The sequence below is a fragment of the Necator americanus genome, assembly GCF_031761385.1.
Source record: "Necator americanus strain Aroian chromosome Unknown Necator_2022.05.29.01.07, whole genome shotgun sequence".
Taxonomy (NCBI): Eukaryota; Metazoa; Nematoda; class Chromadorea; order Rhabditida; family Ancylostomatidae; genus Necator; species Necator americanus.
In genome coordinates this window covers 556,356-575,274 of record NW_026986548.1, presented here as the reverse complement: position 1 = coordinate 575,274, position 18,919 = coordinate 556,356, and the positions used below count along the sequence as shown (strand labels likewise).

The 18,919-nt window shown below is 43.2% G+C and overlaps 3 protein-coding genes across 5 annotated transcripts; 1 reads left to right on the top strand and 2 right to left on the bottom strand.

Moving 5' to 3' along the window:
- Positions 1 to 1,620: 1,620 nt before the first annotated feature.
- Positions 1,621 to 9,951, bottom strand: RB195_026515 (uncharacterized protein; the record flags this gene model as incomplete). 2 transcript variants are annotated; one of them, XM_064176985.1, is made up of 6 exons in its annotated part: positions 1,621 to 1,728; positions 2,463 to 2,540; positions 3,292 to 3,428; positions 5,769 to 5,883; positions 7,620 to 7,691; positions 9,871 to 9,951. In XM_064176985.1, the coding sequence occupies 6 exons, from the start codon at positions 9,949 to 9,951 to the stop codon at positions 1,621 to 1,623; spliced, it is 591 nt and encodes a 196-aa protein (XP_064070990.1). The 2 variants fall into 2 exon arrangements, with proteins under 2 accessions (XP_064070990.1, XP_064070991.1); XM_064176986.1 differs by having other exon boundaries at positions 9,871 to 9,888.
- A 1,289-nt stretch (positions 9,952 to 11,240) lies between these two features.
- On the top strand, positions 11,241 to 17,701 carry RB195_026514 (uncharacterized protein; the record flags this gene model as incomplete). Of its 2 annotated transcripts, none has more annotated exons than XM_064176983.1 (5): positions 11,241 to 11,283; positions 13,459 to 13,544; positions 14,727 to 14,861; positions 16,039 to 16,096; positions 17,538 to 17,701. In XM_064176983.1, the coding sequence occupies 5 exons, from the start codon at positions 11,241 to 11,243 to the stop codon at positions 17,699 to 17,701; spliced, it is 486 nt and encodes a 161-aa protein (XP_064070988.1). The 2 variants fall into 2 exon arrangements, with proteins under 2 accessions (XP_064070988.1, XP_064070989.1); XM_064176984.1 differs by lacking the exons at positions 11,241 to 11,283; positions 13,459 to 13,544; positions 16,039 to 16,096; positions 17,538 to 17,701 and adding exons at positions 13,873 to 13,997; positions 14,167 to 14,263; positions 14,371 to 14,478; positions 15,363 to 15,590.
- On the bottom strand, positions 16,265 to 18,733 carry RB195_026513 (uncharacterized protein; the record flags this gene model as incomplete). Its single annotated transcript, XM_013452661.2, has 7 exons — positions 16,265 to 16,315; positions 16,414 to 16,500; positions 16,594 to 16,657; positions 17,534 to 17,707; positions 17,862 to 17,906; positions 18,103 to 18,147; positions 18,690 to 18,733. The coding sequence occupies 7 exons, from the start codon at positions 18,731 to 18,733 to the stop codon at positions 16,265 to 16,267; spliced, it is 510 nt and encodes a 169-aa protein (XP_013308115.2).
- Between the last annotated feature and the right edge of the window lie 186 nt (positions 18,734 to 18,919).

Here is an 18,919-nt window from a genome sequence, read left to right as displayed (position 1 = left end):
CGTAAACTCCTTGAGGATTATATCTAAACAAAATTCTATCTCTCTCTTATTCGACATCCACCAGGTACATAACGTTTCGGGGAAATTCGGTTCTTGGAGGCTCTTTGCCTTTCTCTTGTCCTTATTTACTTCGAGGCACAACTATTCCGTGGCAAAAGGACGGAGAAGTGTGCAATCGCAGAATGGTCAGACCCAATCTACAATTTCTCAAAGCTCATAAAAGAGCAAATAATTTGATTATGGTTGAGCTATGAATTTCTAGACTGCGGACCTTCAACCTGATGTTGGCCGTGGACCCTTATTCTTGCGACAATTAAACTGGAAAAAAGGGCTAGCTGTGAAGCTATACATAAACCTACATTCCCAACAGCGGAAATAACATTCTTATACTACTAACTGTTCGTTTTTGTACTTGAAATACAAAATCGTAGAAAGATGGGAATGAAGTTGAAAGAAGAAACAACCATAGACACGTTTCATGTACGTTTGTCATAATATTGCAGAACGTTTAGAAATTACTTCTGATATACTCTGTGGAGCAATAGCGCGCGCGCTGCAGCAATGTGCTCGCGCTCGACCGGTTCGTCGTCGTCGCAGGTGGCGTGGGCGGCCTGAAAAGGGATTCATAAGACTCGTGCTTCGCATACGGGCACTAGCGATTATGTTTGATAGATGAGAACAACCACAGCAACGCGGCAACTCAGCCGCTTTCTGTGCTTGATGTGCAGGTTTCCGTCAAAAGCTGTGCTCAGCAATGAGTAGCTAGGAGTTCGTTAGAACCTGATACACTGATTCACCGTCCATTTTGGGGCATTTTTTCATGAAACGAACGTAACAAAAGGATAAAAGGATAAAGTCACTGGCGTATCAATCCACTTGGGATGCGCCAACGTGTTTTACTGGAATTCGTAATCGATGAGATTTTGGAACGCGTGTTGGCCTATACAGGACTTGCGGGGGCCAGCCGATGGTCAAGTCAGTGTTTTTTTTTTAACGAACGTAACAAACAATTGGATTTGGTTATTTCACTTTTTTTTCTTATTTATTTTTCCGAAAACGACTAGTTTCTTTTTGAAAGACGATCAATCGCTTGTGGTTGGCGGACCGTTTGGGAATGAGTGTCGATTTTGCTGCTCAATCCAGGTCGTCGTCTGATTCATCGCATATCTTGTTTGCTCATTACTCACTGCCTCCATTTAATATCCATAACTACATGCGCAGGATGTGAATTTGATAAAACCGGAAATTTAAACAATTAAAATAGATACTTGAAGAATGGTGACGACAATAGAGGATGGGAAATTAGCCAAATCAAAATTTCATTACATACTTTACAAAAAAAAAAAACGCAAAAACTACTTCCGGCTCATTCTCATGAATGTTAGGGTCAATTTCAAACATACCTCAATTAGCCATTTCTTCGCTGCCGTGTATTCTCCTTTTGCATGTAATACACGACCGATGTAGAGTCTGTTCTCGGTGATTCCGGGACAGAGCTGTTCCGCCTAAAATTGCACTCCTAGGTCAACCCCGTACTTCTACTAAACAAACATTTAAAGTGGCTTTTGAACATTGACGCTCATAATGCGTAATATGTAAACATTTGATTCTATTCAACAATCAATGTCTTAACTCCATCAAATCCCTCAAAGCTTCATCCATTGACACTTCAGGCAAAGCTCCAATTGTTTTCGCCGCAAGTTTTTCGAAGAAACTCAAATTTGCTACCTTAATAGAGCTTTGAAATAAATGCAATCCATGGAAGTGAATGAACTACTGAGTGAGAACAAAATACCGCCGGCACCTCAAGCAAAAAGTGGCAAAACAGGATTAAAGTGCTAGGGTCTTGATTTTACGGCCACTAATAGGAAAGATGAAAGACGTGGTCTTCCACCCTCGAGGCCAGCAGTTGTCCTCAACTATGGCTGAGATCAAAATCAGAGGAGGAACAGGTTCGAATGACTTTAAAGGCATCACCCCACGAATCTGAGGTGGTGCAGATTTCAGGTGGAGTATTCGTATACGGGATGGGAGACTACGGAGAGGGAGGTGATTCCGTCCATTTCTTCCTAATTGCCGTAAAAAACGGCCCGGAAGATACGGCTTCATTCGTTTTGGCGCACCATTTTGTACGAAGGGTTCGATTGGAGCGCGCCAGTCTTGTGCGGCGCCGCATCTTCCGGGCCGTTTTTTACGGCAATTAGCAAGAAATAGACGGAATCACCTCCATCTCCGTAGTCTCCCATTCCGTATACGAATACTCCACCTGGAATCTGCACCACCTCAGATTCGTGGGGTGATACCTTTAAGCGCGCTAACTCGTCACCTCAAGGAAAGCTTGTTGCATCACATGCTGATTAAAATTGCTGTCTAAATTACCGAAGAATGCGTCATTGCCATCTTTTGTGTCTTCTACCTGAAGATACCGGCGATATTGCACTTCATGAACAGCTAACACATACTTGATATGCGAATCTTCCCCGCATGTGTAGAATTTCGAATGAGGTCGGGTCGAGTTCAACTGCACGATCCAGGTGAGCCTAGAAGAGTGTTCGAAAAGGCATAGGAGGATTAAGCCATGAAAAAGTCATGAAAGATTGGAAGTACAGCTGTCTGGCTCATGGAACGCCATTTTCTGAACAGTAAAGATAGCGTCCCGAAATGATGATATCAACAAAAGTGTCCTTAAAGGCATCACCCCACGAATCTGGCGCGGTACGGGTTTCAGGTGGGTTATGCTTATACAGAGTCGTAGATTGTGGGGAAGAGAGTGATTCCGTGATCCCTTCCAGTATCAATGTAAAAGGACGACCCGAAACGCTGTTTTTTACGACGTCTTCCAGTGCAATTCGTCCGAATGGGTTTTCGACGAATCCCAGGTGGGGCGGGCCCAAACGTTGCGCGTTGCAGCAGAAGCTGTCATAAGAAACAACATTCCAGGGTCGTCCGTTTCCACTGATACGGAGAGAAATGGACGAATTTCCCCGCAATCTACGGCCCTGTACAGGCATAACCCACCTGAAACCCGTATCACCTTCAAGTGAAAAAGGTTTAGGACGGAACACTGCATCAGAACAGGAGTTCAAGATTTTGTAATTGGCGCCAAAGCGAGACGGGTCTGTCACAACCCAAAACTGCAATCATGAAGAAAAGATTATCTTTTTCCTATCAAAGAATACATGCCACTGGTGTACCAAGGGAAAAAATTGGACTAATCACTCTATTCCGTATTCCCATCGATGTATAAGTTAGGTATCTCACAGCATGTTTTGGCGCAACAATGCAACTTACTTTAAACTCAAATCCCAGGTTGATCTTGTCCCGTACGCCACTCTCTTCTGCAAGCCGACCAGTGGTTGAGCAAAGAATTTTCAAGATTTCTATGCTAGACGGATTCAATTCGTGAGCATCGAGTGCGTGTTTCCGCCCTAAATCTACTTTATAAGCGTCAACGTAGTCGCCAATGCACTGTTAAGCTTTTTTTTTTCGAATAAAGCGGACGTTTCTTGTATTTTCCCAGTTTGTACTATATAGGTGTTCAGAATGCCGATAAGTGTTGGTGCTGGCGACACTTTATAACTATTCTTTTTTTTTCATAAGACTGCGATAAGTAAACAATAAGCTATCGTTCTTCACTAAAATTTGTCCCCTCAGTATGTTTTAGTACAATTTCCTCTACAAGCGAATGCAAAGAAGTAAAGTGATTTTATGAGCTACAGTTTGTAAGTTGCAACTTAGTCGAGACGCACAGCAAACAAGTCGCTTGGAGAGCACAGCAAACCACAAGACAGCCGTTACAATCCGCTACCTCATTGCTCATGTAGATCTTGGATATAACTGCCTGTTGCATATAATCGATTTTCTGAGTTCAGTTGACACTTTCTTACTGTAACCTACTTTTCTGAAAAGGATGCGTTATCGTTCAACTTTGTCGGCCGAAGGTAAAATGTATGATAGACCAACTCGACTGTTTTCTCACCGCAAGAAGCTCTTCAAATGCCGACATCGACAAAAAAACGTTGCCTTCTTGTAATTAAGAGTATCATTTTTGAGGAAAAATTTATTGCATTTCGACGTCTCGACTTGGGGAAAACGTTCGACCGCATCCAGCGCAAGGTAATTTAATACCTCATAAGACAGTAATCAGACAATTATTTAAGTTGATCCAAACCCCTTAGACTGACCCAAAAAGCCGAGTGCAGGCGACTGGGGACACTTCCCTGGAATTCGCGAGGGTGTAGTTCTGCAAACTCACTAAGACAGTTTCTGAACCGAGTTTTGGATGCAAAGAAGGTAATGAAACAATACAATAGTTATCTGGACAGGTAACTCAGTCCAGTAGTCGAATTTCAGGTCAAGGCGCAGTTTTTTCACCGACTGCAACACCATCGATGGCATTACACAACTTCTGATAGAGAAGCATAGTGAGGAGCAAAAACAGCTGCATCTAGTAGTGAGCTAGAAGCCCTAGACATGGAGGAAGCATCCGATCACAGCGTCTCACGTAAATTTATTTGGTTCGCTTTTCCAGAGAAGCTAACCAAAGGGCTCTACGATGACATGCGAAGCCGAGTGAAAGCTGGCGCAAGTATGTTAGCAAAATTCCCCATTTCCATCGCCTGCGTCCAATCTCAGTCCTTTCTCTGGTGTTCTTCATAGTCGTCTTTGATGCTATAAAAGGAGATGTGCTGAGGCCGGCAAAAACTAACGCAAACGAGGTTGAGGTCGTCAAGACTGTTGGAACAAATCTTTCGATTTTCACGTATTTGGGTTCGGTGGGTCTGAGGATAGCCCGCAAGAGGCAGAAGTTACCTTCCTCATAAGCACCGCGTGATTGAAGCGGCGACCATCAACCAGTACGCTCTCTGCACACAAGACACTAATCGTTTCAAAGTTTGAAGTTCTATGTAGCCATCACTCAACTAGTAGTGTTCTAATGAGCCGAATACGGATTCGGGACCAAGGTAATGTATCACTATTTCCAAATCATGAAGGTGAAGATATTATTGGACGGCTAACATTTCCTCACTTGACCACATTTGCGAATGCGACACTGAGCACGCAAATACTTCGGATCGGCCTTCATCTAAAAGTGCGAGGAAAGCGTCCACGAGGACAGCTGAGGTGGCTGAATACGACTCATCAACACGAAATGAGGTAGTTTTTGTCTTGAGTAAGCAAAGGCTGCCTTCAAAGGACTAGAGCGCTGAATAAGGGGGAGAAGTTCGTCTTCATAATTGATAAATAAAGGATAAAGTTTCTGGCGTTAACCAATCCGCTTTGGATGCGCCCCCACGTTCACTTCAATTCAGAATCGTTTGGGGTTTACGAACGTGTATCTGGCCGTGTACAATGACTTGCGGTGGTTAGCCGATGTGTCAAGTCAGTGTTTTTATCCTTCCAGACAAGTCTGGTACCAATTTATCGACCCTGGAGGGATGAAAGGCTTGGTGAGCACTTGGGCGGATTCGAACCTCCGATCGATCGTGCAGGAAGCGGAACCTCTAACCGCTACACCACACCCGCCCCTCACAATTGATACTTGTTACTATTATTAAGTGATTTCACTACTATTCTGCATTCATTATCTACAGGCATTTAGAACTACTCATATGATCATTATAAAACAAGTAGTGGTTTTTTTATTTCCAGCGAAAGCTCCGGACACCAAAAAATTTGAGCACCGGGTCGTTTTCTTGAATTATTGCTGTTGGAATTTTTCTCGTCAGAGATGTCATTTTTCCTCCAAAACTCATCACACAGCAAACCTTTTTTGAGCCATTCCACCCGCTCTTGATCCTTCTCTTCCATATTGCTAATCATATAACATACTTCAGCGCATCGTCGGTGCCATTCGGCTTTGTCATCAATGAAGTCGACTAGCTAGAAACAGGTGGATCCACTATGAAGTTTTGCCAGCTATTATTATTTCAGCATAAATCAGCATTTCGCGAAGAAAAATCGGCAGTTTTCTTCGCACAGCATACCTCTTCATGTTTCTATTACGTTAAATCCTTTTATAATATTACATGCGCCTATCTGCAGTAAGATCAAAAGAATCTGACTTGCGGCGCATTTGCATGAGCGGTCGCACTCGAGTTCCTGCGGTGACCCCGTTACTCAGCTATGCACTTAAAAGGAGCTAGCGAAGGTTCCACCACGCAAACTGCGAGCTAGGCAGTTACGCCATGGTCACGTAAGGATCTGACTGTGGTGTAACTGCAGAGTACTAGGATTTTCTTCTGAGCTGAATAAGAAAAGCCGGACTTTTACAATGCAGACAAGGGACACTTATGACTAATTTCCTCTACGGTGCAATTCGTTCATAATTATTTCTTAAGCACTTTAAACAATTTTCTCAAGCATTCGCATATATTGAAAAGGAGCACTTTTTTCTACACTTCGGCCTAATTTTTTAGCTCCTGTTCAACTGTTTGTGAGAAAATGTGGTGGAAACGTCTTATTTACTTGAAAAGTTATAGACGGCTCATGACGACCTAAGACAGTGTTCAGTTGCGTATGCGGGTGCGCTCGAAGCAGGCCGTAGAGCTAACGGGAATGATACCACTGCTAGCTTCACTCCGCCTGCTAGCTTCACTCCGAATGGTGGTGCCTCCTCCTCGACCACAACCCCTCAACTCATTCCACCGCGCCGCTTCGAACTCAGCCGCTTAAAGGCATCACTCCACGAATCTGAGGTGGTACGGATTTCAGGTGGAGTATTCGTATACGGGATGGGAGACTATTGAGAGGGGGGTGAATCCGTCCATTTCTTCCTAATTGCCGTAAAAAAACGGCCCGGAAGATATGGCTTTAGTCGTTCTGGCGCAGTATTTTCCACATGGAGTTCGACTGGAGCGCGCTAGCCTGGTGCGGCGCTGCATCTTCCGGGCCGTTTTTTACGGCAATTAGGAAGAAATGGATGGAATCACCCCCTCTCCATAGTCTCCTATCCCGTATATGAATACTTCATCTGAAATCTGCACCACCTCAGATTCGTGTGTCAGATTCCAAAAATCTGGGGTGGTGCGAGTTTCAGTCGGGTAATGCCTATACGCGGTCGTAGATTGTGGGGAAGAGAGTGATTCCGTTCATCTCTTCCTGTATCAGTGTATATGGACGACCTCCTGTTGCAATGCGCGACGATTGCGCCCGCCCTGCCTGAAATTCTTCCGGGTAGGTTTTCGACGAATCGCAGGTGGAGCGGGGCGCAAACGTTGCGCGCTGCAACAGATGCCGTCGGAAGAAACAGCGTTCCGGGGTCGTCCGTTCATACGGACACAAGAAGAGATGAACGGAAACACCCTTTTCCCCACAATCTACGACCCCGAATACGCATTACCCGGCTGAAACCCGTACAACCCCAGATTCGTGAAGTGACGTATTTAAGCAATTGTACCGGATTTGAGGTCAAATATATTACAAAGTTCATTTATCGGACGTACACGTGGATCCACTCATCGCTTTTTTATTACAGGGAATCTCGAGTGTAGATAATACTACTCGGAAGAACATGATGTAAGAAAAAGACTTCACATAAAATGGCATGAGTTGTACCACGTTTTTCCAAGAGAAAAACATCAAAATACGTCTATGTAAACCGGTTAGGAGGCACTCACACTTTCGAGTTTCGTGTACGCCTCGCGACACTTGTATTCATCTACGAGTTCGTCGATCTCCCGGTAGAAGGACTGAAAGGATAGTTGTTGGTTGGTTAAAAATGGCATCGAACAGAAAGAAGTTATGGATATTTGCCATCGATTGGGGAAAATGCAAAAGGAAATAGGAGAACTGGCTACCATTTAAGAAATTAGTCCTCCAAAGCTCGCTTGGCTTCCACCTTTCAGCGCGTAGGTAGCCGGGACTTCATTCGGTGATTGTGCGTCAGTGGGTAGTTTTACAACTTATCCGACCGGTTCGTTTCCATGTGAGCTGATCAAAGATAACTGGTTGGCAGCACTGCTCAGCTTCCAGCCTGACTGCTTCGTAGCTGCGTCATTTCTGATGACGCGATGAAAACGATGAAGTGCGCGGTCTGATCGATCCCTGCAAGCACGAGCCTACGCGTTCGACTACATTTCATAATCATCTGAGACTTGTGGACTTGCCCATACAATGACTTGTGGCAGCCGATGTATAAAATCAGTCTTTTCATCATCCCAGGCAAATCTGGACCAACTTATCGACCCCGGAGGGATGAAAAACATTGGTTGGCATTGGACTATTTTTGAACCATCTATCGTGCAGTAGCAGTCGGACCTATTACTGACTGCGTTACATCTGCGCCATAATTTCCGTCATACTTTTCTGATTTCACGTCTCTGACGTTCGGTCTTCGTTAGTCCCATGTTAGTAAGTGTCAATGTTAGTGTTAGTGTTGTTAGTGTTAGTGAATTGATTCCACACCCAGCTGCTACTTATGAATCAGTGTTATTGCGCTGTTGGTACGTTATGCAGCATCTTCGATGAACTCCTTAACTTCTGTGCATTGGATACTTCCAATGCATATTTATGCGAAGGCAAGAGCTTGGGTCAGGTGCTTCCCTGCTACAGCTACCCAGTTTCGTATTTCTTCATTATCTTCTCCAGATCCGTTAGACAACCATTAGCTGCAGCATTGGCACAGTTCTGTCAATATTATCCACATTTCACTGCCGTCACTGAAATCGTTGTGATTGCATAAGTCCTGCCCTCTGTTTCGGGTGATTCCAGCTTTGTATGGCTGAGTTTGCGAGTCATATACACTACTATACGAGCGGTTTTTTCAGCGTCTGGTTTTGATTTGAAAATATCAACGGCCGCGACTTCATCCCTTCGTCCTCCTTATTGCTAGAAAAATTAAAGACGAAATATTTGCAGGGATTTTTTTGGGAAAAAAGTTATTGTTTCCCGATTACGGCCGCTATATTCGGCCTTTGTGATTTTCCTAGCGGTTAATTCTACAAAGGTTGTTGTTTGAAAAGTAGATAACTGCAGAAAAAACAGTACAGTACAGATAAAAACCGGCTGGTATTATCTAGTTCTTTTTTGAACATGCCAGTGTTCTGTTCCTTTTTGTGAATCGTCATTCTGTAGTGTGACTGCCAAGTGTGACTGTGCCAGCAGAAAAGAACAACATCCTTCGTAGTGAAACCATCAACAACTCCTAGCGAACTATTCTCACAACTGGTCCTTGAGTTATCTCGATCTCATCCCGAGTGAATGGGTAAGAGCATGGCTGGAAGGCGCAACGGTTCTAGTTTAGAGAATTGGAATTAATGAGATCAAAGTCAGTTCACCGCACAACGCCCTGTTCTGAAAGTGAAGCTTTTCCTCAGCTCATCAATAGATATCCTATGGCAAATGCAAAGAATCTTAATCTGGGCAACTGTGCCTCATTTCCGGGGAGAAAAAGGCCCCAAATCACTTTGAGTAAATGAAATGACTACCTAAGGCAATTTTTACGTTATTCGAGTATAGTTATGATGTACAGTCAAGTAGATGATGACGGATGGGTCATTGTTCAACTCGTTAGTCCGAATCATTCACTATGGTATTCACAATTTTCCTAATTGTACAACCCGCATTCGTCACCGATCGTCATTCGTTTCATGCTTGGTCACCCGCTGGGAACATTCGTCCATCTCTCACATAAATGTTGATGTTCGTTTAGATTAATCTATAAATGTGTTCGTGACTGAATGTGCACTTCTGAAGAAACATTTCTTTTTTGTTCTGTTTATGGTTTGGATTTCTCGTAACTTCAATTTTTTTTCTCTGCAGAAATGGGCGACTGGGGATGCAGTGGACTCCAGAACCGATAGATCAGTGTTCAATCAGTTCACTCGACTTTAATGGCATTTTTAGCAAAATATTTCGCAGCACACCCACCTCGACTGTAGGTGTCATGTCGGACAGCCGAAGGTGATGATTCCCGCACAATGAACATATATAACGGCTCATTACTATCATAAACCGTCCATATCTGCAACGATAGGTGCTATCATTAAACACGTGATCGAAAAACGATTCATGTACGCTTTTTCCGGTTGAGGGGTCTTTTGAGTCACAATGAAACAAGGTCGTTTTGCGTTCTTTGCTCCTTTCTAAGTATGGCAGAATGAATTATGATAACACCCATCAAAGAAATTCTTTTCCAGAGGAATTTGCATCGATGTCACTTTGAAGAGTAAGCAGTAAGCGTTTTTCCTTTCTCAAAGTGGAAGCAAGAATTCCTAAAATGTAATATGTTATCGGAGCTGAAAATTATCCATTCTACGAGCAAGTCTTGTTCTGATTTTTTACATTTTACTGGGCCTTGTTATTTCATATCATAAAAAAGCATCAAACTGAAGAAACAGAACTTCTTTTCAATTTATTTACAACGCCCTTAGTTTTCTTGAGAATTAGTCGGGGAACCACTGAAACTTTATGTGTCATGTTGTTTTATACGTATAAATACATATAAATATATATAAATGCAACCCATCCTCAGTAAACGTTCAGTATTTAAAGGCATCACCCCACGAATCTGAGGTGGTACGGATTTCAGGTGAAGTATTCGTATACGGGATCGTAGATTGTGGAGAGAAGGGTGATCTCCTCCATTTCTTCCTAACTGCCGTAGAAAACGGAAGATACCGCTTCGTTAGCTTCCGGCGCACTATTTTCCACAAGGAGTTCGATTGGAGCGCGCCAGCCTTGTGCACGCGCGCATCTTGTGGGCAGTTTTTTGCGGCAGTTAGGAAGAAATGGACGGAATCACACCCCTTTCCATAATCTACTATCCCGTGTACAAATACTCCACCTGAATTCCCCACCACATCAGATTCGTGGTGTGCTGCCTTTAACCGAAGCATAGGCTCGAACGCACAAATCATTATGTTGGCCGAGCATGCGTTCATAGGCTTCAAACGATTCTCAATCGAAGGTGAACGTTGGCGCATGCGAGAAGGATCAGCAGCAACCGCTCATCTCTCCACTCTTTCCCCGTTGATGAAGCATTTAAAAACATAAATTACTGATAAGTTTGATTGTTCTATGCTCTAGCGAAGGTTATAACGCTGGAAAGTGACGAGAAAAACCGAACTACTTACAAATCCACGAATTAGAGGCCTCGCAAGCATCCATAGGTCCAGTTTACTTAGAGCGACAACTTTCTTCACAAGTATAGAGCCATTCTTGAAAGCTTAGTCTTAACTCCTACCTGCCAACGAAATTTTCCGCAAACACTGCCCTACTGGTTTCTCGTGTTTCGCAAAATGGAGGACTTCGAACAACTCTTTGCATTTTCCAAAACCTTAGGTACTACTCGACATATTAGAGGAAATCACAAAAATCCAGCAATTGAAGGACCACTAAGATTCCTCGCAACCATTTCAAATGAGAACCGATCTCAATTTCTGAGAGCTGTGTGACGGTGAGCACGATACCAAAAACAATGCTATGCAAATATATATGGCGAAAAGAGAACAATGTAGTTTTTTCAACACCGAAGTGAATGTTCAGAAGCGTTCCAATGAAATCTGGTACGGATGAAAGGAAATCGATGCATTAATACTGTTAACGTAGCGAATTAAATAAAATATCGAAGATGACATTCATGGTACTGGCAAGAGCCTACATCTATCTTAACTGCTGTGTAATCGTTGTCGCAACTCACGTTCTTCAAAACTTTAAATTTCCGGCACGTGAATTGATTTGGGCGATGATCTTCGGAAGCATATATGTAGGATGGAGGCTATAACACCGAGAGCAGAAAATCGAAGAGCGAAAAGCATTCGACTGCGTTGGAATCAGCATATTAAAAGCGTGTGAAGCAACAGAGAAAATCAAGTGAAAAATATGGTTTATTAATACTTTTCTTCGTTTTGAGCATGGAAAAGTCCTTTCGAGTTCATACATATGTATCTCATTTCATCTTCTTAAATATTTCCAATTAATATGCTCATGAAAGTTGATCAACATAGTTGCTGCACTATGCGAATGGTCTCCTGTGTTTTCGAAGCCAAAATGTAAGACGTTAGGCGTTTAGTCGTTGGTAACAAAAGTGGGAGAAAAACCTTTGGTTCGCCAGAGGTTTCTGCCGCAGTCTTTAAGGCATTATCAATGTTTGCGATCATCTACATATTGTTTGAATTCCTGCTGATATCGGGTTGCTTTTTTATTTGATATAGGACCCGATAAAATAGATGCGTTGCATTATCGCATACATATGTACTTCCGCACTGTTTTTCTATTCATATTGTGAGATCTATATTGCTTCTGGAGGAAAGTGATTATTTTTCTACTGGATTTCGTTGAATAGTCAAGAAATACTGGATTTTTGAAAAGAATACAGGACTCTTTCATCCAGCCAATGTTATGACTTGCTGGAAATTACGAACTTTCATTCAATTGAATTCTTTGAAGGAATGGACCAAGTGTAAGTGAGTAAGGAGGGGGAAATTTTCAGCTGAACCTAAATTGCTTACTCGGTACAATGAAAAATTGCTTACTCCGTACTCCGGAAGGTTAAAAAGTAAACAGGTTTTTTTTTTCTAAGGACTCAAGTAAAGACCTATAATAATGACCCAGATGAAATTTTTGGTTATATTTTCTTAAATGTAGCGTACCACGAATCTGACATAGTGAGGAATCTGCGGTAAAAGTTAGAGATGTGGTTATAGGTTGCGCGATCTGGGACAGTTCCGCTCATTTCTCCCTCGCCTTCGTGGGAGACGCCGTTTTTTACGACTACTTCAGCTGCAAACCGCCGCACTTGTGCAGTCGCCGCATCAAGTGGAAGCGGTCGAAGAACAGTGATGTCTTCTCAGCAGCCAAATTCATTCAAATGAATTCAAATTAAACCAGCGAATAGGTTGCTGAGAGGAAAGGAACGTGTGAACGGAAGAGTGTAATAACGTACCTCATAAGAACTGAGGCGGTAACTACGCCGCTTTTTGCGACGATTAGTGAGAGATGAGCGGAACCACCCGGGATCCCGCAATCTACGACCCCATCTCTGGTTTTTTCCACGGATTCCCTCACCACGTCAGATTCGGTGTATGCGTTATTGCAAACAACAAAAAATTCGCAATCAATATCAACACAGTAATAACTAGTCCTTATTTAAATACAATTAATAATTACTTAAGTTAGATCTAAATGCACTTGAATGTGTGGATTACATATGTACATACACCTACACACCTTTCGTACTCTAAGTGAAAAGTTCTCTGGGTAAAAAGAAAGAAATTAGAAATTATGAAACAAATTCACTACAATGTGAGGATAGTGAGACCGCGAGAGCATAAGAAAAGGCACAGTGAAGAATAAATGAAACTGGGATGAAAAACGCTCTGGATATAGCAGAAGTGGAAGTGTGAAAAATATACATGAGAACTGTGTCTTGACAACTTCTACGTCAACAAACTGTCGTAACAAGTAAGCGGCTAAGAAACGCACCAAAAGCCACAGAATATGATTTCGTCATTTCAGCCATCAACGGCGACATCGATGTGTGGGTGGCCCTAAATGTTGAAGCCAAACAACGTTTCATATCAACGTGTCAGCTGCCGATACAAGTACAAGTTCATCATAGATTCATGATGATGCGGATTTCTCGTGTTTTGATTGATTTTATGATGTATTAGTAGAACTTCATAGGCCGCGTTTACAAGTCTGACTGTTATATGCACGTTGCAGCCCTGCTTTTGCTAAGCATCTGAGTGTACGTCGTGGGAGCGTGCGAGCTATATAACTCGCACTTTACATGGCGAAAGATTCCCAAATATCGCAAAAAGGTATTTTTCACCCAGCACATTGCCAAAGCGCATACATACGTCAGACGTCTAAAGAGAACATGGAATCTTTGGCAAAAACATCAGTTTTGGAGCGCTGAACTGCTGGTCGATGTCAAGTAAACTTCAGCAAGCCTCCCTGACCAAACTGTTAGAATATCTGGATGCACCGTTCGCTGTATCACAGAAGCACGCACGCAACAAGCTTTCGCATCAGGAATCGCCCCATCAACATAGGTAATTACGCCAAATACTGCTTTGATGTTGATGAGAAGGAAGTAGAAGCCTGCGCGGTAGCTGTGAGGAACGACAAGAATAAACTCGTGGAGGAACTCGGCTCGTCGTCGTGAAGAAACGCCTTTGTACGACTGCGGGATCGCAGAATACCCAAATCCTGGATCTTTAGTGCCCGCACACCTACGAAAAGCGCTGAAGAGAACAACAAAGACTCTTTCTACGATAACTCACTAATGTATGGGATATCCAGCCAACAGGCGCTTATCGTTAAAATTGATGCGAAAGCAAAGATTAGATTCGAACAGTAATCCAATGTGCCTCGGAAATGGTATTATTCCACGAAGCAAACGTCGGACAACGGGTGATCGTCTAGGATCTTGGTAAAGAGACGAATCTCATCTTTGCTTCCACAAGAGAGGAATCAACGACACCTTCATGTCGTGGCGAAGGACCTTTTAACGCCAGAAGAGCAGAACCAGCGGTAGATGGCAACTCTTAAACGACAATTTGACTAGGTTTCGATAAGGGGCACCTCCTTGTCGAAGATCCATGGCTGTCTGAAGTGACGCTTTCGATACCGACTACCGCCCTGTTCTCAGCTTCAGGTTAGGGTTCCGGAAAAGAAGTCGTGGAATTCAACCTTAACCGGAGATAGACATGGCATTTGTGAAGGATGAAGAATGCAGAAGGAAATTCTGACTACGGATGTCGATAAATGCTGGATTACAGACCAAGAAGAAGGCTAAGAACGCCGACTCTCTCACCAGTGGTATGCAGGATGCCGCAGACAAAATGCTCTCGGTTTCGATGCCGAGGATGAAGCTCATCTTTACATCTGTGGAGAGAAGGTTCACGCATAATTCGGTATGTGTCGCCCGCGCTACCTGAGACCTGAGCCAGGAGAAGCGTCTGAGGAGAAAATTGAGTTGTCGGCTGAAACGCGATGCTAAGAGCGAAGGAGAACGAAAAGAGGTAGCAGGACAAGGATTCGAGAAAAAACTATACTCCCCTAAGACAGTACAGCGGCAAGATGAGGAGGTGTTCATCTCTTTTCGACATTGCAACGGAGTCGCTCTCGGGGAGGCAACAATACCCATCTGGGTGGAACATTTCAATCCTTTGTTGAACCGACAGGTACCCTCGGTGCCTAAACGCAAGCATATCCAAAGACCGCTACACATCACGTCCAACGAGAACCACGGATGGAGTCGGAGGTTCTCGCATGTATCCAGAAAATGAAGAATGGGGAATCTGGCAAAGATGACGGAATCAGAGGAGAAATCTCTTCCTCCTCCTTGGGATTCGTGAGGTGGCGAAAGTCAGCCGTTCAATATGGACTGACGAAAAGATACCTGACTCGTGGAGACACCAGTGGGCTATCATAATTCCTCTCCACAAGAAGCTATCCGCCTCGGAATCACGGAATTGCCGGAGAAAACCGGTGCACCGGCGCTCGCCACGTGGACATTCGCATATCTTGAACGACTTGCCCGGCCTTCTGAAGCAATCATGCGAAACAGTCTTCACTTCTTTGGTCACATTACAAGGAAATCGTCTGCTCATCTTGTCCAAGCTGTCTGGGGATGCTTCTAAACCCAAACTGGAAAAGTGTCCGTGGCCGTAAAGTCGTAAGTTGTGGACGAATGTGGTAAAGGAATATCTGACGACATTTGGCGTTGACAGACAGTTCAGTCGAGATCTAAAGTTTCGCTGTTTATAAAATAGCGGCGGATGGATAGATTCTACACGAACTCTAACTAAATATCGACAGAAGCTTTGATATGTTTGAGGGCGGCGCACCCTGCCACGATGTTGAAAGCAGTGTCAGTCCTTAACACCCGCCCGCCTATTGAGTAAAAAAAACTGTACTGTTTTATTTAACGTCTTGTTTTATTCAAAGTGAACGTGGGGGCGTATCCCAAGCGGATTGATTAACGCCAGAAACTTCATCCTTTATCCTTTATTTAACGTCATGAAGCTATGTTCCATCCGTTAAAAAATGATAAAGTGTGTAAAACATCTTTGAATTTGTTCTATGTAGGTATCTCGAATGAAGACGAGAAAGGCTACCAAACGACCTGGTATCTTTGTTCGCGCAGGTGAGGTGACCTTCAACGTTTGAGGATGATTTTTCTATAAAATGTCACTGTTCAATTCGAAACCAGTTGATTTTCATCAAGAAAACGGTTTATCATGAGTTTTCCAGCGATATTTACATGGGAAAATGAGGGAATGATGTCTGCTTACGAGGTGTCAGGTCCACTCTTCTACAGTCGCAGTCTCTTGGCATTAGGAGCACTGCTGAGATAGGTCTTTGGCTGAAAATAACGACATTGAAAGACAGGATGCAGTGGTACATGAAGAATGGGAATAAATAATGCTTAATTAGCTATTAGATTAAAGGTTATAAAGCAACCTGGTAGGCTTGCATTTGGTAATCAGACGGAGCGGGTCCTGGGGGAGCAGGGTGGATCTCTGCCGTAGGTGGAGGCAACGCGTTGATCTAAATAGATCCGTACGAGCATCAGTTTTTAATTATCCTATTGACAATGGAAATCCTCATCGCGATTGTACGGTGGAATCGAAAAGTAGCTACCATTTGAGGCACATTGTACGATGGTATTGGTGGTGATTGAGGAGGAAGAGCTGGTGGGGCCTGGCTGGAAAAGGAATACCTCATCCACTGATGTTTAGTTTTTTCTAAGCTAAGGACATAAGTTATGGTAAAGCACGAGGTCGTTTCATGAAGGAGGTAGATGCCGCTATTTAAAAATAAGTGAAAAGAGAGTGACTAACCCCTTCCTAAATGATCTGATAAGAAAAAAACCGGCACTAGGATACACGAACATTACTCTGACTAGGGTGAGTTTACCTATTTTTAGCATAAAGGCTAGGGTACTGTTACAGTCGCGAACGCTCAACAACGTTCTACCGAGCTCACGTGACGAGTTCGGGGCAAAACCAACCAGTGGTGCTCCGACTCCTCGACGCTCCTTTCTGTCGACAGACCCCCAGTGGCAGTAGTCATGTCTTCATCGTGAACGCTGCGCACTTCCTGCTGAACTCATTCGGCGCCGACTGTGGCTAGTTATTAGCCTCCACTGAGGTTATGGAGTTAAAGAAATCTTACGCCTTTGAATTCTGCATACTAAAAAGTTGACAATGCCATCCCTCCCACACTAAATCACTTTCAGTGTAATATTTCTGTCTCGGCTGCTACCTATGACGCTCATATATGTTATACTACACAACTATTTCCTTTAGTACATGAAACATCTCCTCTTTGTTTTTGCCAGAAACTTTCTTTTTCTCTGGTTAAAAAGTGCAGTTTCGAACCTAATTAGCCTTCATAATCAAATATAGCTGGATTTTTGCAAATCCAAGAGTTTATGATAAGAAAAAGAAGTCCTCACTAGCTCATAGGCGGTGGAGGGTAACCGGCCGGAAACGGCGCTATTCTGCAAAAAGAAAGAAATGTAGCAAGATGTTAGTAGGGCTAATTGAAGGTGATAATGTTATGAAAACACGCAACACACATAGGAGCAGAAGGCATGATCGGTGCCATGGGAACTGGATGCGTTGCAACTGGGAAGGGACCAACAGGGAGTTGTGCTGGTCCTGTTACGACTGCTGGAGTCGCCATCATCGGAGCAGTAGATGAGACAGCAACAGCTGGCAGAGCAGCGACGGGTGGTTGTGGCTGAAGAAATCTGAAAGACCGGTTAGTGGCATAGGTTAGTTCAGCGAACAATTCAGCAGTCGGAAAATGTAGCAAAGAATTTGACAGGAGTCGCCAATGCGAGAAACAACCAATAAAACCAGAGAAGCGGAGGTTTTGGTGACTGCAAATTTATAAACTCTCACAATGCAGGTGCTGCCAACGGTTGTGCGCTTGTCTCTTGTATAAGGCTGTAAAGAAATGGATTTCCAGAGTGGAAGTGAAAGTTGGGAATTTTTTATTTTTTGGCTACTACAGTATTGTTAGTCTTTAATCTTCAATAAAAATATTATATTTCTCCGACAACGTAACTATTTACACTGCTAAGACAAAGTTTAATGTTAGTTCATTATTCTCTGTTGTTCTACTTAGAAATTAAGAACTTACATCCTGGGCTGAGTGGATTGATAGGAGGGTGCTTGTTGGATAATTCTAAAAACTCACAACATTTCCTTGAGTTACTCTTTCGCTACGACATGCATGGTTTCCGCCGCTACTACTACTTTATTCCTGGGAATTAGTCTGAGTGCAAATGCTGGTAATCAGGAAAACTGCTACATAACATCACAGCAACCTCTTCAAAATCGTTCCTCTAGTTAAGGATTCTGAGAAAAATGGAAATCCAAAGAAATTTCCTCCATGGATATTTGAATCATTCATGCTAATAGTAGCAAAAGGTTAATTTCTGAACGCTATCAGTGCGCGGCTGACGACAAATGTATCTGTCGAGCAGAGGAAATTCCCAGAGATATATCGTGCTCGGCCAAGTGAACATGTTGGCGCTTATTCACCTATTCTACTGTAGTCTGACTTCATCTACGGAAGTCAGGTGTGCAGATTGCCCAAAAAAAATGTTATTTTACGTAATTAACACCACATTATGTCAGTAAGAAAAAATCAGTAAGAAGTAAGAGGTCAGCAAGAAGAAACATAAAGTCTGCTTTGCATTTGCGGGATCAGTCGTCTTTGCTAACACGTCTCGTGCTGCTGGACGAAACGGTCGCTTATCATCCATCATTCGCTTCAAGAGTTTTCCGCTAGGCGTCAGAAAATCTCAAAATCAAGGGAATTTTGACGTTCACTGTCTTTCAGCTGAGTAATGTTTGAAGTGCGGTTTCTTCGATCGATATCAGTGCATTCCAGCATTACACGTCGCCCGAGCGAATATACAACACATTTTAGATTTTTGACTCGACTGCTTAAA